This window comes from Manduca sexta, chromosome 5, assembly GCF_014839805.1.
Source record: "Manduca sexta isolate Smith_Timp_Sample1 chromosome 5, JHU_Msex_v1.0, whole genome shotgun sequence".
NCBI lineage: Eukaryota > Metazoa > Arthropoda > Insecta > Lepidoptera > Sphingidae > Manduca > Manduca sexta.
In genome coordinates, this window is record NC_051119.1 from 6,804,082 (window position 1) to 6,822,075 (window position 17,994).

Below are 17,994 nucleotides of genomic sequence, written 5' to 3' on the forward strand. Positions count from 1 at the left end.
TTTATATTTTTTATGAGTGTAGGCCACTTCATTTCCGCCGTCCTATGTAAGTAGGTTTATGTATGCAGGTTTCTAAAATATTGAATAATTTAAACCATTTAAACCATTTATTTCTCTACACACACATAAATACAACAAAAAAGTATAAAAGAAAAAAAAAACAAACACACACACACAGTTAACAATACCAGGCACAATTTTCCGTTTGTTTATATTATTGAAGGCACTAAAGTTAAATAAACGAATGATTAATTTAATCGAGTGAGCGTTCTCTGAAATCTACCGCCTCTTAGAGTCTGCAGCCCATAGGCCGCGGCCTATACGGTCTATTTGCAAATCCAGGACTTGTACGTATGCAGGGGCAACACGATCGATGAAACAACTGCAGCTATTCCGTAGAAAAACGCAATATACATCTATTTAACTACGACAGTACCTATAAATTATTTTACAACCAACAGTTACATAATCTGACACTGCTCATTTTGGATATCGGGAGGTGGAACTTTCAGTATAAAACTTTCATTAGAATATTTGAAAATCACAAACATTGTTTTGGTGCGGGGACGAAAGCGATATATATACCTTGATCTCCCCTCATTAGTTTGAGCCACGAATATTATCTGTCGACGTATTAGATCTTTCCCAAACTTAATTCACTATAAATAAAATAACCACTATTAATATAGCTACATCCTGGAATTACATATACTTTATTCTCTTGCAGATATCTCTTACCACATGGTCGGCAGAATTATCGACACTCGTTCCGCGAAACTCGATGTTTGGAGGGACTATGATGACGTCACAACCACCGACCTAGCTTCCTACATCCGGTTGAACCATTCGCGGCTTTTAACCAGCTCAGTTGTATGGAGACCGGAGATGTTCGCAGAGGTCAAGGCACAAGGAGTCGCCACACTAAAACTATTATACGGCCAAATTAACGATACCCTAGTAATACTCAAGGAAGCACCAATGGAGGCACATTTAGCTCTCAAAGCAATATGGTTGGACGCTAAGCCACGAATACGCGACTTCCTAGACGACCTCAACGACTTGCACGTAATCAAAGATGATCTAGACGAGTTCGAGAAATTCTTGAACCAATCATACTCTGATAACGACTTTTACGTCAAAGATATTGTCGAGTTTACGTATTACGTGCTAGACGAGATGGCGATTAGGAACCATTTGGAAAGTCTGCCTGGCATAGTCAACGATATGTGGGGCATGATGGGCAACACTAGTCAGTCGATAAAACAGAGTTTGACGTTCGTTGTCGATTCGATAAAGAAGGCGTACGCGAATTTCTTGGAATCTGTGAACAAATTCTTAGAGGCGGACTTCATGGAATTGGTTTCGGCACGATTGGAGGCCATGATTATGCAGTACGATAACTTTATTCGCGACCTGCATATGCGTTTATTGGAGTATTGGGAAGAGACTTGGGTTAACGCGTCGAATCGTATGACGAAGTATTGGCATGAGTTATTGAAGTCGATAGAGCCGTTGTTCTTCAAGATTGTGCATTATTCGGAGTCGTTCGTCTTCACTATATGGAAGGGCGTGATGGACTTCTTCTATAATAGAACGCAGGAGTTGACTGATTCGCCGTACTTCAACTACGTATCGACGTTCGGGCACGAGATGGATAAGTAAGTTCTTTGATAATTGACTCAATAGTTAATGATTTTTTGTTGAAGTGTTTTCTGAATCCGCATTATTTTACATAAGATGTAAACTTAAAATATATTAACAATCATCATCAGCCGCAGGATGTCCACAGCTGAACATGGGCTCCTCCCAAAGATTTCCAGATCAACCTATTGGAATCACCAATATTACGTCATAATATACAAAATATTTCTTTAGTAATATATGGAGCAAATCTACACGCAATAATTTGAGAATGTAATTTCATAATCAATTTCGTCCACAGAATATACAAAGATCTGATGAACAACGATCTAATAACGAACATAAAGAAATATAGCAAGAAATTATGGGAGGCTGTGTGGAACAACATAGAGAAGTACATACCGTTCAAAGACGAGATCATGCAGTTATACGCTGAGTTCAGAAACGCTTGGCAAAACTTCTTGAAGACTCCACAAGTCGTCTATGTTAGGGAAAAGGTATTATTACTTTAATATTATTGATACAAAACTGTCTCTGTCTGAAGTTCAAGAACTGACAATCACTGGTGGTAGGTCTGTCATATGTGAGAGTCCGCCTGGGTAGGTATTATCGCAATGTCTATTTCTGCCACCAAGCAGTGTGTAGTCACTGTTGTTTTCCGATTTGAAGGACATTGTAGCCAGTGTAACTACTGGACAAATGAGACTTAACATCTCATGTCTCAGGATGGCGAGCGCAGTGGAATACCAAACAATACTTTGTAATTCAAGGTGTTGGTGTTTCTACTGTTTATGGGCGGTCGTATCGCTTACCATCAGGCAAACGGCAACGTCATTCAAAGAAATAAAAAAATGATATAGGCTACTTATTTAAAATTATTTCTAAGCGTACTTGCGGGTACAGGCTATATAGAGTTGGAATTTAAATTTCAAATCTAACCGTTAAGGATAACGTATTTGAGCGGTGGACGAATCCCAAGTCTGGCAATCAAGAAATACCCACAATATCACGCATTTATCCCCGAAGGGTTATGCAGAGGCGTAATCAGAGCGCCCACATTTGGCCAAGTGTATTCCGTCCCATGATGTGATAGGGGGCGAGTCTATCACTCTATCAGGAACATCAAGGAAAGCATTAGTACATTAATTTGAAGAAATGGATGGCCTGTCTAAAATTCCTTCTCTGGATTATTAGTTAATGTGTGTTACCTCATAATACTTTACCTTAAAACAACTTTAAATAAATATTTTGAACTACCCTCTTTTAGTATCAAGAAGCATACGTGCGCCTTAAGTGGTGGTACGACTACTTCCTGATCGGCGAGGCGCTCGACACCGTCGGCGAGATACTCTACGCCAAGCTCACTGACATGGCCAAGACCGCGCTGCAGTATGAAGAGCTGTGAGTATAGAACCTTCCAGAAATATATTGTTACGCCCGTATTCATAAACGTTACTTATCTAAGGACGGAGCATTGCTGTGAAAACAAGTCTGTTTCTCAGCTTTGTTTATGAGACAGCTTGCTGTTTGTTCAGCTTTGTTTATCTGACAGCCAACCAGATTCAAGTTGTATCTCGATATTAGCCAATCACAACGGCCCTATATCAACGCACTGTGAAGGCTACCATGCCGTCAGCACTAAGAAACAGACTTGTTATCACAGCAATGCTCCGTCCTTAGATAAATAATGACTATGAATAAGGGGGTAAGTCTGTTAATGAAAAAAAAAGAATTCCCAGAAGTTCTCAAACTAAGCTGAGCCTGTCTCTGTTAATGAAAATTTAAATGAAAAATAAAAAAAACTTTATTTAAATAAAATAACGGTACAGAAGATAATTGCCAGAGGTTTTAAAATTAAGCTGAGCCTGCCTTGAAAAACGAATTAATATTACGTAATATATTATGCAGTCATAAAACTCTATTGAAATATTAAACGCCCGTTTTACAGGTTTCAAGTTAATTTTATTTGACAGATATAATAAACAGATAATGTAGATAGTACCCATTTTATTATCATTAATTTGCGATTATAGGTTAGAGACTGGCTTTTTGTATTTGGTCGACTTTTGCATGTATGTGAAAGTAAGTATTTAATAAATACGTTTTTTTAACAGCCATCGTACACCAAAAACAAACTTCATATTCGACCCTCGAGCGGGACAGATCATTCTAGAACAAAAGTTACCGATGTCATGGCACGCGTTCAATCGCACCCCGGACTTCAGCGAGATATCCGAGTACAAAGCGGTGCGAGACTTCCTGGACGACTGGCTCATCACCAACAGAAGTATATGGTCGTATTACTACGAGATACGGCCGTATTTGGACTACAATAATCTGCTGCCGCCTTTTGCTGGTGAGATTTAGTTATCTATATATATAAAATAAATCCCTATTTCCCTTGGTCACGCCATCACGCGTGAACGGCTGGACCGAGTTCACTATTTTTTTGTTGTTGTTATTGTCAGGAGAAGAATCTTATGAAAGAAAAAATTCAAAAAATTGCGCGGAAAATTAGAAAATTTTAAAAAACTTAACGAAAATATTAATTTTATATAACTGTCAATTGTTTGAAATAACTATCAGCGAATGACAGAATGCGCGCTGCAAGTTCATAGTTAAGACGGGACAACGTCTGTCGGGTCAACTAGTATATATATATATATATTTAGATATGTCGAGACGGACATCATACTCATCTGTGGATTTATACCATCTTTATATAACTTGTGGGCTTTGTGTGGGTAATGCGAGCAACAAAACAGAATATTCACTGCTGGTAGGATATATTTTATATCCGCCCGGATAGCAACCGCCGTACACAAGGTGTTAAAACCTACCATAGTGGTCCACGTAGTGTCGCGTTCCCGGATTAGCCTGTATATATCCGGTTCCAACAGGTAGACAGATCATTTTGTCGTGCAACTGTAAAAAAAAATATTATTTCACTAATTTACACAGTAGCTCTACAAATCTTGAACTCTGGTATGGCAGATGTTCATGAGCGGTGGTGGTCACTTACCATCAGGTGAACAATATGCTCTTTTGCCCCCTATACAATATAAAAAATTATCGCTTTCTTATTAGCTAATAACTTCCTAATGCTCTTTACAACTTAATTATATTTACATCCAATAAATCAATATCAAACATACATTTCTATATTTTTTTTTTCGTCAAGGTATGGCCATGATGACCGGCCAAGGCACGCTAGTAACGTTCGACAAACAAGTATTCACCGTATCTGAAGAGGGCACGTACCTGCTGACCAAAGACTATAGTCAGAACAACTTCACGGTGCTGATGTCTTCGAACGACCGCAGTCGATATGATCTGGTCGTCGTCACTCGATCTACGCTCATCACCGTTGATTTGTATAAACAGGTGAGTGATGATGATGGATGATGAGCATTTTATTCGAGAGGCAATGTGATTGGTTCAAATATAAGGCGCTTTATAGTTACAATTTCAGTGGAGTGAGGCTATAGTAATATAAGTTGACGATCGCAACATTACTGATGCTATTAATCTGTCTATTTGCTCTTAACTCGATAAAAAAATGTACAGATAATATCGATATAATAATCGATTCGGTATAATGTACAGCCAGCCACAAAATTTGCTGAATTTTTATTATTGAAATCGACGAATAACTTAGTGCTCTTATTAACAACCGTGTTTTCTCCTAAATAAATTTCAAAGCGTTTACTTTACTTTAAATAAGAAAAAAATCTTTTAATTAAGAAAAAAATATATTTCGATCAAAAGCATTTTGAAGTTTTGAATTTCATTCAAGTACTTTTGTAGCTGACAATTATGAGCGGTAGTCTCATATATTGTCATTTTTTTAATTATAACTTTATTGTACAGATAAGATATTGTATTTAACATTGTGAACAATATTACTGTTTCTCTTTTCGCGTGCTTGTTTGTCAATATTATATGATTTTTTTTTAAATTAAATAATTTTCTCCATTAGTAACATTTGGGGCATTCCACGTGAAGCGGGCACGAAAAAAAACTCGATGTCTCAGATTTTCGTAATATTTGATTATGTTATACCTGTATATGTCCTCGATCCAGATACAAAATATTATTAAAGTATAAAGCCTGGTAAGCGAGTTAAAGGACTTTGAAGTTTTAACTGGCCGGCTGGTATACGCCACTTCGAATCCAATTATCAAGTTTTTAAATGTTACAATAAAATAAATAAAGCAATGAAATAAATACTTCATTTAATGAGCTTTTTATTGTATTTTTGAAATTGAAAAATGATTTTTTTCTTTGAAAAAAATGTGTTTGAAAGTTTCAAACTTGAATTTCACAAAGTTGGCATATTTATATATTTTTTATTTTTTTTCTAAAAATAGCTACTATTGTATAGATAATCCCTGCGAAGTTTCATAATGGGCTGAGAAGTAGTTTAGGAGCTAGACCGATTACAGTGCCGAAGCGCGGCGGTCGCCAAAAAGAGCGAAGTAGTAAAAACTTTCAATTAAACTAAATACTTTCGATTAGAGTATTTTATCATGTTTTGCATCGCTCTAACGATTCAATTACATCTGATTATAATATAAAAAATATATTTATATTACTGACGGTGCACAACAACATTTTAAAAAGATTTAATTGTATTAACTTGTTATATTTCAAACAGGATTGTGGTAAAGATGCAGAATTTCATTTTCGTGCCACTTCACATGGCAGAAGGGCAATTTGACGGTCTCGGTGGTAACCTAAAACGCCTGGAGACACAGGCTAGTTTACATAACGCATTAAACAAACCCATCACGATACCCGACCGCTTATACATGTAGGCTAGAACATCAATGCCACAAACTCATATTATTATTACTACTACTATTTATTATTATTATTCATATATATTTTAATGTTTCAAACTTGTATTTCACAAAGTTGGCATATTTATATAATAACTTTTTTTCTACTAAAATAGCCAATATTGTATATATATATTATCCTTGCCAAGTTTCAAATGTTGTTGTGCACCGTCAGTAATATAAATATATTTTTTATATTATAATCAGATGTAATTGAATCGTTAGAGCGATGCAAAACATGATAAAATACTCTAATCGAAAGTATTTCGTTTAATTGAAAGTTATTACTACTTCGCTCTTTCTGGCGACCGCCGCGCTTCGGCACTGTAATCGGTCTAGCTCCTAAACTACTTCTCAGCCCATTATGAAACTTCGCAGGGATTATCTACACAATAGTAGCTATTTTTAGAAAAAATAAAAAATATAAATATGCCAACTTTGTGAAATTCAAGTTTGAAACTTTCAAACACATTTTTTCAAAGAAAAAAACATTTTTCAATTTCCAAAAATACAATAAAAAACTCATTAAATGAAGTATTTATTTCATTGCTTTATTTATTTTATTGTAACATTTAAAAACTTGATAATTGGATTCGAAGTGGCGTATACCAGCCGGCCAGTCAAAACTTCAAAGTCCTTTAACTCGCTTACCAGGCTTTATACTTTAATAATATTTTGTATCTGGATCGAGGACATATACAGGTATAACATAATGAAATATTACGAAAATCTGAGACATCGAGTTTTTTTTCGTGCCCGCTTCACGTGGAATGCCCCATTTCTTATTTCTAATATAAGGTTCTAAAATCACATTCTAATTTGTGAACCAATTAAAAGAGTACACATCACTCACAAATTATAGTATGTATGTAGGTATGTACATATTTTTAAATATAGATATTGGTCCATTGGCAACCTAACATATATTTACTATTATATATTGGGTTGCCAGTACTATAAATACATATAATACTTATTATACATATTTACTACAATATTTTCACATATATTTTTACTTTCAGGAAGTGTCAATATGTCAACGAATGCTGAGTCTGCCCGCGTATGTAGAAGGATTGGTGATAGACAGACAGACGGACGTACTCACCATCGAGAGCGACAACGGACTAGAAATACAATGCAATTACGCCTTCTCCACTTGCAAAATACAAGTTGCAGGTAAATATTTACTTCAGTATCTTTACTTTATATAATCAATCCGAATATCTATTAAAACTTTCGCGAGACATAAAATTAGTAGATAGCGGTTTTACTCATGTATTCGTAGTCGGAATGGCCGACCAGTTTCAACCTATTAAGGAGGTCATCTTCAATGGCGAGTGCTGAGAGGACGTCGCATCGCGGAGACCTATCAATTACTGATAATAATGATATGATCCCCTAATAGGTTGAAACTGGTCGACAATTCCGACTACGTATATGTCGGAGATAAGCCAGTATCCACGTGTTCGGAGTCCATTATAATGAAAACACACACTTAATATTGGTTGGTTTATTCTCTCTTGATCTTGGAACACAAGTGAAGTGAATTTAAAATGACTAGGCTTTATATAATCCAATTGAGTCATAGTGAATTTAACTGCAACTTCCTTTTTAGAAAAATAATTAAAATTACTGTACAATAAATCGTAGGTTATAGCTGAATATTCAAAATTAATATTATAATGAATTTTACATAATTAGATATAATATTACTTTACATAAATAACTTTTTAAGTAAGCAAACTATTATTTTACATTATTTGCTAACAGATGGCGCTATTAACAAGGTGTGAATATTTTTTACTTATAGATTAAAACAATGATATAGAAATCAGGATAATATTAACAATTCTAATTGAATTTACTTTAGACGTTTAGATTACATAAACCATTAAATAATGATTTAAATAAATATCCATTATTTTCCAAACACTCAAATAGTCAATACAGTTACTAATTTATTCTGAAACTTAATAAATAACAGAATTGCGGTTGTAAATACTTATTTAAATATCATTCTTAAATATTCTAGACTTTTTCATAATAATATAATCACTAAATATAAATTTGCGCCCATATATACATGAGTAAAACCGTGTTGCTATCGACTAATCCGAAAATCTGGATCGAAGGATCAATTTTTATATAAGTGAGATTTATTTTGTTAATTAATATTCTCGTTTAATGGTATTTGATTCCTTAACGTTATATTTAGACAAAGCTGTACTCACGATCAAGTGCAGCGTATATTATTCTAAAAATGAAAAAATAAAATGTATACAAATATCGAACTACTGCAGTTTCAAAAACAGAACAACAGATAATATAAGTATAATATTTTCTATAGGATGGTACTACGCGAGTCTAGGCGGACTGCTCGGCACATACAACAACGAGCAATACGACGACTACCAACTACCAAACGGAACACTGACGGCTCTAGAGCCGGAGCTTTGCCGCGGGTGGAACCTCGAGCCGAGCGCCGCGCCGCAACCCTTCCACAACAAAGACATAACGAACGACACGCAATGCGACAAGTTTTTCAGGAATAAAGTGTCGCCGCTTCATCCGTGCTTCTCTGTGGTAAGTTTATAAAATAAAATATATTATCACGTAGGCAAATAAAGTTGCACTTATGGTACGTCAAAACAATTTATAAGAATTATTATTATTATTTCTAAATAGCGCTTAAGATCACTTATATAACTACGGACTATTTATTTGTTATAACTAGCTTTTTAAGGTTCCGTGTCTTGAACACTTGTTTATAGGATCACTTTATCGTTTGTCTGTTTTGAAGACCCTATTCCTCAGGATCTCGTGCAGGTGTTAAGTTGAAATTTACAACAAATACTCGGACCTCCGGTCTCTTTAAACTGTGAAAAAAATCAATTTTATCGTGTGTGTATGTACGCGTGTGCGCAGATCGACGCGGTGCCGTTCCACGCGCAGTGCGTGTGGGGCGCGGACGCGTGCGCGCTGGCGGCCGCCTACCTGCAGCTGTGCGCGCAGCACCACGTGCCCACGCACATGCCCGACCACTGCCACACGTAAGCACGAAACTACAAACAATGTCAATCCAAATTTTTATGTGTTTAAAGCTTATTGTGAGGAATAATGATAGATTGGTTTAGAACAACTACAAACCCTCCTTTAAAATAAACAGTTTAACTTCTGAGTTGAATTATTTAAAAAATAAAAAAAAATATGCAAGTGATAACTTAAACAACACAGTTTGATAAGCTAATTCAAAAGGATATAAAATTACGAAAGCATAGCCCTTCATCGCAGTTATAAACCCTTAACAGAGACCTCTAGCGATACCAGCGGACATTAAAAGAACCAAACTAACCTAACTTTACCTTAACAGGTGTACAACACCTCAAGGCGATGTGATAGAAGAAGGTTCATTCCATGAATTGGAATATGTGCCTAACTCAACAGACATAGTGTTCATAGTCGAAGCGCAGTACTGCAACAAGAACGTGCGCAAGAACAAGAACATTGACCTGTTCTTAGAAGCGTTCGACACGGTGTTGCAGAGCGGCGGGCTGGCTGATAATAGGTAATGGAAATTGTATTTTATTTCTTTCTACCTCGGGTATTCTGATGGATTCCTACGTAGACTAAGGGTGCCTTCAAATTAGCCGCGCGGCTGCCGCGCGTATGTTTTTATATGGATTTTTTCTGACGCGCGGCTAATTTGCAGAAAACCTTAGAAAACAAAAATTAATCATGTCATCAGGAAATTGTACCAACTTCAAAGCCAGATCTAGGGTAATCGTGCGCTTACGCGCGTAATCACATCGGTATGGATTACTGTTGTCAGTATTATTATTTGCAAATTCGGACAGAAAATCAATTATGATATGATACTATTAATTAAAGAATTCTATTTACGTAATAATTATATATATCTAGTGTGGGCGCTCAACTCACATGACAAGAATAGTACGTATACACTATACGTACAACATATACACTCTTACTTATAAAAAAATAGCTACCTATGCTATGTTAAGACACAAATTTACTCGATCAGCTGTAAGTCAAAACCCGCCATCTTGCCTCTTAATAAGGTTTAAACTAGAAACTGGTGATGTTTTTGACAGCTATTTAATCTCTAAACCATAACCTATAAGTAAGACAAAGTAACTGCGAGCGATGTAAAGCTATACCAGGAGATACAAATTGTGATTCCAGATACGCGGTGGTCGCGTTTGGCGGACACGGCGTGTACAAGAAGCCGCGTTCACTCTACGTCAATAACAGGGTGTTCACCGACTACTTGGACGTGGCGCATCATTTCGATAATATTTATATTGGTGAGTGCATACGCCATTGGCACGCGTTTTTTAAAAGAGGTGGGTAATGAGACCAGTCGATGCACACGTTATTTGCTTCATGCGATTTTGAAATAGTAAGATGACTGGAGAATTCGCTTGATGGTAAGAATGACCATAGACAATAGCAATAGGTTTATTTTTTTATATGATACGTTTGTTAGTCGGATAAGGGTTGGCTTATGTAAACATACCGAACTTTGGATGAGCGCTTTTGGCACTTGCAACCCTTGAAAATTAAGCAACCCGAGCGCAATACATTAAGGCGATACCTCAAGGTCCATTTTCATACATTTTGTTTCGGCTTTAATCTGGGTAACTAAACAAGTATTGGCAAGTAAAGAATTTAAATTCACGTCTAGTTAGTGATTAGTTCTCGCAGTTGAAGAAAAATGTAAAAATAATTAATAATCATGGATATTTCTGCCTTTAAAATTTCGTCATATTAAATTTTAAAGGCCGAAATATCCATGATTATTAATTATTTTACGTTTTTCTTCAACTGCGAGAACTAATCACTAACTAGACGTGAATTTAAATTCTTTACTTGCCAATACTTGTTTAGTTACCCAGATTAAAGCCGAAACAAAATGTATGAAAATGGACCTTGAGGTATCGCCTTAAAGGGTTACGAATGTCGGCTGAAAATGGTCACTGGGTTAGGATGAGATATCAATGATTAAGAACAACATTATACAGAATTAATTACAAAGTACTGCGTCATCGCCCTGAGACTTAAGATGTTAAGATTCATCATGCTCATTACGAGTCTTAACATCATATACGTTAGCTACAATGTTCTTCAAATCGGAACAACAGTGCATGCATAATACAGCTTGATGGCAGAGAGATATCGGGTAGGTTGGACTTAAAATTGAACAGCTCGACGCAATCGAACTCTCGCTCACAAAAAACCTACCACCATTCTGTGTTTGGTTATATTAATCACGTCTACTTTGTTACTTTCCATCATCATCATAATCAGGATGTCCATTGCTGAACATGGACTTCTCCCAAAGATTTCCAGATATTATTTAACCTTAATTACTTTTACGCCTCAAACAAACTGTATGTTAATTGTAATTAATTTAACCATATGTTGTTCCAGACAAGGCGGACCTGGTCCGCGGCAACAAGTCGGTGGGCGCGGACATGTTCGCGGCGCTGAGTTTCGCGACGCAGCTGCCGTTCCGGCCCGCCGTGCCGCGCACCTTCATCCTCATGCCCTGCACGCGGTGCGACTCCGAGCTCATGCGGGTCAGTACTACTATACAACTCGATCACCTTCATCCTCATGCCCTGCACGCGGTGCGACTCCGAGCTCATGCGGGTCAGTACTACTATACAACTCGATCACCTTCATCCTCATGCCCTGCACGCGGTGCGACTCCGAGCTCATGCGGGTCAGTACTACTATACAACTCGATCACCTTCATCCTCATGCCCTGCACGCGGTGCGACTCCGAGCTCATGCGGGTCAGTACTACTATACAACTCGATCACCTTCATCCTCATGCCCTGCACGCGGTGCGACTCCGAGCTCATGCGGGTCAGTACTACTATACAACTCGATCACCTTCATCCTCATGCCCTGCACGCGGTGCGACTCCGAGCTCATGCGGGTCAGTACTACTATACAACTCGATCACCTTCATCCTCATGCCCTGCACGCGGTGCGACTCCGAGCTCATGCGGGTCAGTACTACTATACAACTCGATCACCTTCATCCTCATGCCCTGCACGCGGTGCGACTCCGAGCTCATGCGGGTCAGTACTACTATACAACTCGATCACCTTCATCCTCATGCCCTGCACGCGGTGCGACTCCGAGCTCATGCGGGTCAGTACTACTATACAACTCGATCACCTTCATCCTCATGCCCTGCACGCGGTGCGACTCCGAGCTCATGCGGGTCAGTACTACTATACAACTCGATCACCTTCATCCTCATGCCCTGCACGCGGTGCGACTCCGAGCTCATGCGGGTCAGTACTACTATACAACTCGATCACCTTCATCCTCATGCCCTGCACGCGGTGCGACTCCGAGCTCATGCGGGTCAGTACTACTATACAACTCGATCACCTTCATCCTCATGCCCTGCACGCGGTGCGACTCCGAGCTCATGCGGGTCAGTACTACTATACAACTCGATCACCTTCATCCTCATGCCCTGCACGCGGTGCGACTCCGAGCTCATGCGGGTCAGTACTACTATACAACTCGATCACCTTCATCCTCATGCCCTGCACGCGGTGCGACTCCGAGCTCATGCGGGTCAGTACTACTATACAACTCGATCACCTTCATCCTCATGCCCTGCACGCGGTGCGACTCCGAGCTCATGCGGGTCAGTACTACTATACAACTCGATCACCTTCATCCTCATGCCCTGCACGCGGTGCGACTCCGAGCTCATGCGGGTCAGTACTACTATACAACTCGATCACCTTCATCCTCATGCCCTGCACGCGGTGCGACTCCGAGCTCATGCGGGTCAGTACTACTATACAACTCGATCACCTTCATCCTCATGCCCTGCACGCGGTGCGACTCCGAGCTCATGCGGGTCAGTACTACTATACAACTCGATCACCTTCATCCTCATGCCCTGCACGCGGTGCGACTCCGAGCTCATGCGGGTCAGTACTACTATACAACTCGATCACCTTCATCCTCATGCCCTGCACGCGGTGCGACTCCGAGCTCATGCGGGTCAGTACTACTATACAACTCGATCACCTTCATCCTCATGCCCTGCACGCGGTGCGACTCCGAGCTCATGCGGGTCAGTACTACTATACAACTCGATCACCTTCATCCTCATGCCCTGCACGCGGTGCGACTCCGAGCTCATGCGGGTCAGTACTACTATACAACTCGATCACCTTCATCCTCATGCCCTGCACGCGGTGCGACTCCGAGCTCATGCGGGTCAGTACTACTATACAACTCGATCACCTTCATCCTCATGCCCTGCACGCGGTGCGACTCCGAGCTCATGCGGGTCAGTACTACTATACAACTCGATTCTTGTTTGCTTGTCTTTCATAATGGTTTTATTTTTCTATTTTCCTTTTTTTTTTTTCCTCTTTTTCTTTTTTCTTTTTTTTTAATTCTCCAGTGTGTAATGCATTAAGAATAAAAGAAAACAAACACTCAAATTAAACTTTTTTTTTTTTTTTTTGTGTCGCGGGGAAAATCCATTTACGGACCCCCCACCTCCGAGGAGGCGGGGGAGTGTCGGACTCACCGGCGCCTTCCACCCAGCGATGCTAGGAGTCGCCCGAGATGTAATGGGCGGTCGCTGGGTGGGTCCCTACCAGACTTAGCGCACCGGAATACCGACTAAAAACCCCGCGTGGGCCATCATCGGCGCATTAGGGACGGCTCCGGGAAAACCTGAGCAGAACGCATGGATTGCGCCGGAACCGCCCCTGCGCAGTGCCGCTTTCGCGGCCCGACTCGGCGGGGGGAAAGGTCCGTTCCCCCCGCACGCCGAGCGTCGCTGTGGCGACGGCGACAACGTGAGGCCTAGCCCTTCACGCTGTCGCCCACCCCGTGGGCCGCCTTAATGGATGGTAGGAGCGGCGGCCCCGGTTGCCCACGAGGCGCAGGGCGACGGGTTAGACACCGTCGCCCCGACGCCTCCTTCTCCTCCTATGGCGGCGGCGGGCGGGATCGGTCTGCTCCCTATCCCGCTCCGCGGCCTCCTTCTGCGACATGGCACGCTCGCAGAAGGAGGCCATAGCTCGCCACGACCTCCGACTGCGGACCATGGCGGCGACCACGGTCGGCAACGAGAGGTCGCTTCCGATGACGGCCAAGAGAGCGCTGCGCTCTTCCGTCCAGGCTGGGCACTCCTCGAGAGTGTGTTGGGCCGTGTCCTCGCGGCAGTTGCCACAGTGGTGGCACGCGGCGGACTCCTCCTTCCCGGCTATGCGACACAGGTATGCACCGAAGCACCCGTGCCCGGTGAGCACCTGCGTCAGCCGGAATGTCGGCGCACCGTGGCGCCTGTCCAACCACTGTCGAAGGACGGGTCGCACTGCCGCGACGGTCCTCAAGCCCGCACTCGGGCTCTCCAGCCTGAGCTGCCATTCCTCCACAGCGGCGTTGCGGAGGGAGACCAGAGTGGTCTCGACCTCTTGGGGGCTAGCCTCTGTCCTCGGCGCAAGCTCTCTTCCCGCCACCAGAAGACAGAAGAGAGAGCCCGCGCGTCGAGATCCCAGGGCAGAGTGCCCGCCAATACGCAAGCCGCTTCGTGTGAGATCGTGCGGTAGCCCCTGACGATACGCTGCGCCACCATGCGCTGCGGTCTTCGCAGCAGCCTGACGCAGCGGTCGTTCAGGGAATTGGCCCATACGGGAGAACCGTATAGGGCCATAGACCGCACGACTCCAGCGTACAGATTCCGGCAGGGATTGCCAGGACCTTCGACGTTTGGTAGCAGACGGCCGAGAGCACCGGCCGTCCGTACCAACTTCGGCGAGAGCCTCAAAGTGCGCGCGGAAGTCCCATCGGCTGTCCAGATGAAGACCGAGATACTTCATCTTTGAGCCGACGGGTATCCGCACGCCCTCCACAGAGATGTAGGCCTCGATGGGCGGCCTACTCCGAGGCCCATGGAAGGCAAGGGCCTCGGTCTTGTGGAGAGCCACCGCGAGACCCAGTCGCCGAATCCTGCGCACCACCAATTCGGTACCGAATGAGGCGAGCAGGGACGCCCTCTGAAAGGTCCTGGCCGTCGCCGTCACGAGCGTGTCGTCCGCATAGCAGACGACGGCGACGCCTCGAAGGTTGGTACCACGGAGCACCCAGTCGTAGCCGATGTTCCACAGGAGCGGCCCGAGGACCGAGCCCTGCGGGACACCGCACGACATCGCTCTACGGTGCCACCCGTCAGCGCCCGGATACACCACGTACCTGTCTGACAAGTACGAGCGCACCAGACGCCGGAGATAAGGTGGCACCTCGTGATACCGCAGTGCCTCGTTGATGCAGGCCCAGGGCATGGTGTTAAACGCGTTGGCGATGTCTAAGGACACCGCCAGCACGACCCTGCCCCGAGCGACTGCATCCTCCGCCAGTGCTTTCACCCGCAGAATCGCGTGAATCGTGGATCGGCCGCGCCTAAACCCGTACTGGCAAGCGGCCAGATCCGGGCCGATCCGTTCGAGATGCCCGACGAGGCGAGCGTGTACCACACGCTCGAACAGTTTGCACACCTCGTCGAGCAACACGATCGGTCGGTAGGCCGATGGCGACTCTGCGGGTCTCCCCTTCTTTCTTGAGCAGGACAAGCTTCCCCGTCTTCCACCGCGACGGGAAAGTGCCCTGCTCAAAGCACGCGGAGAAAAGGCTACGGAGCCTCGTACCCAGTGACTCGACAGCGAGGACCCAGACACGTCCGGGTACACCGTCGAGCCCCGGAGCCGAGTTTTTGCTCCGCAACCGAGACACTGCCACCTGGAGCTCTCCAGGCGAAACCTCCGGGATATCCTCTGCCGGAATCGACAACGATGGCGCCGATGGACGTGGCGCCATCGGTGGAGGAATGGCCTCCTGGGTGGCCGGAAATAACGCCGCGACAACGTCCGTCACCAGATCGGCTCGGAGACTCTGCGTCAGCGGGGGCGCCCACGGGCGGAGCTTGCTCAACGCCATGCGGTACGGGCGTCCCCACGGGTCGCTGTCGAGAGTTCTCCGAGACTCCTCACGTGCCGCGGCCTTTGCTTGCGCAATGGCCACCCGCAGCGCTCTCTTGGCCGTCTTGTGTAGGCCGTGAAGCAGCCGCTCCTGTTCATCATCGCCGGGCGGACGGGAATGACGGCGGCGGTGTCTGGCGAGTCGACGGCGCGCAGCCATGCAGGACGCGCGTAACTGGGTGAGCTCCGCCGACCACCAGTACACCTGTCGCTTCGGAGGGAGGCATCGGGCCCTGGGCATGGCCGCGTCGCAGATTTGCGACATTGCCCCCGAACCACTCCGCCTCCTCTTCGACCCGCACCGGCCCTGCCGGTACAGGGAACCACGCCTGAACAAGAGCGGCTTCCTTCACGGCCTCCCGGTTGAGCCGCGTAACGGCCCAACGCTGGCCGCCCCATCGTCGGGAGGTCAAACTTCCACTGTTGCTGGGCTGGTTGGTCCGGGGAGTGGAGACACTGAACCGTATGTACCGGTGATCGGACAGCGTCTCCTCCTCCACCAGGACTCTCCAGCCCTGGACACGGCGGGCTAGGTCCGGGGTGGCGAACGTGATGTCCACCACCGAACCCCCGTTGTGCCGCACGCACGTGTCCTCCGACCCCCGATTTAGGACGACCAGTCCTGAGGAGATCGCCCATTCCTCCAGGGCCCTACCCCGCGCGTCCGTCACCGACGAACCCCAGGCCAAGGATTTGGCATTGAAGTCGCCGGCGACAAGCACAGGGCGGGGCTGGCTGCTTTGCACCACCAGGGTTCCCAGCCGAATGAGAAAACTCTCAAATTCGGCTAGGGATCTGTTGGGGGAGAAGTAGGCTCCCACTACCCACACCCCCCCCAACAGAACCGCCACACATCCGGTACCCTTCGCTACTTTTTCGAAGGGCGGGGAGCCGGCGGCACCCCGGGTGATGACAGCCACCGAGCCGTCGGAGTCCCCTGCCCAGTCATCCCGGGGGGGGAACGAAATACGGCTCGCTGACTACAGCCACGTGGATTGACCACTGCGCCAGGCTCTGAACAAGCAAGTCCTGCGCTCTGGCGCAGTGATTGATGTTCGCCTGGAGGAAATGTTTTTGTGCCATGATTTAATGGGCGATCTCCATCTCCACTGGGTGGGACGGTTGCGGACGCGTCACAACTTCAGCACCTCCTCCGCGACGGTTGCGGGAGGGGTCGAAGAGGCGACGCAATCCTTGCCGCCCACCCTGTGCCCCGCGGGTTTGCCGGCAGCTGCGCGCACTGCGCAATGCGGCTCCGCGGAGCAACCCTTGGCCTTGTGGCCCTCAAGACCGCAACGGTAGCAGATCCCGCTGCGGTCCACCCCTGCGGTGCATTTAGCACCTACGTGCCCCCGGCAAAGGCATCTGTAACACCTTTGGGGCCTCGGCTCAAGGAGCCGGACCCCGGCGGACACGAAGCCTACCAGGACGCGTCCTGCCCTGGCGACCTTATCCGCCA

The 17,994-nt window shown here is 44.5% G+C and overlaps 1 protein-coding gene across 2 annotated transcripts in view; it reads left to right on the plus strand.

Annotated features, from left to right (window-relative positions):
- LOC115449372 overlaps nt 1-17,994 on the plus strand; it is a 72,056-nt gene that overhangs the window by 48,857 nt on the left and 5,205 nt on the right. For both annotated transcript variants that reach the window (XM_037443977.1, XM_037443978.1), the window contains 11 exons: nt 728-1,658; nt 1,943-2,138; nt 2,909-3,042; nt 3,756-3,997; nt 4,823-5,025; nt 7,505-7,658; nt 8,830-9,065; nt 9,408-9,532; nt 9,853-10,047; nt 10,686-10,807; nt 11,934-12,082. In XM_037443977.1, coding sequence (XP_037299874.1) covers nt 728-1,658; nt 1,943-2,138; nt 2,909-3,042; nt 3,756-3,997; nt 4,823-5,025; nt 7,505-7,658; nt 8,830-9,065; nt 9,408-9,532; nt 9,853-10,047; nt 10,686-10,807; nt 11,934-12,082 — 2,687 coding nt within the window. The remainder of the gene's footprint in view (nt 1-727; nt 1,659-1,942; nt 2,139-2,908; nt 3,043-3,755; nt 3,998-4,822; nt 5,026-7,504; nt 7,659-8,829; nt 9,066-9,407; nt 9,533-9,852; nt 10,048-10,685; nt 10,808-11,933; nt 12,083-17,994) is intronic.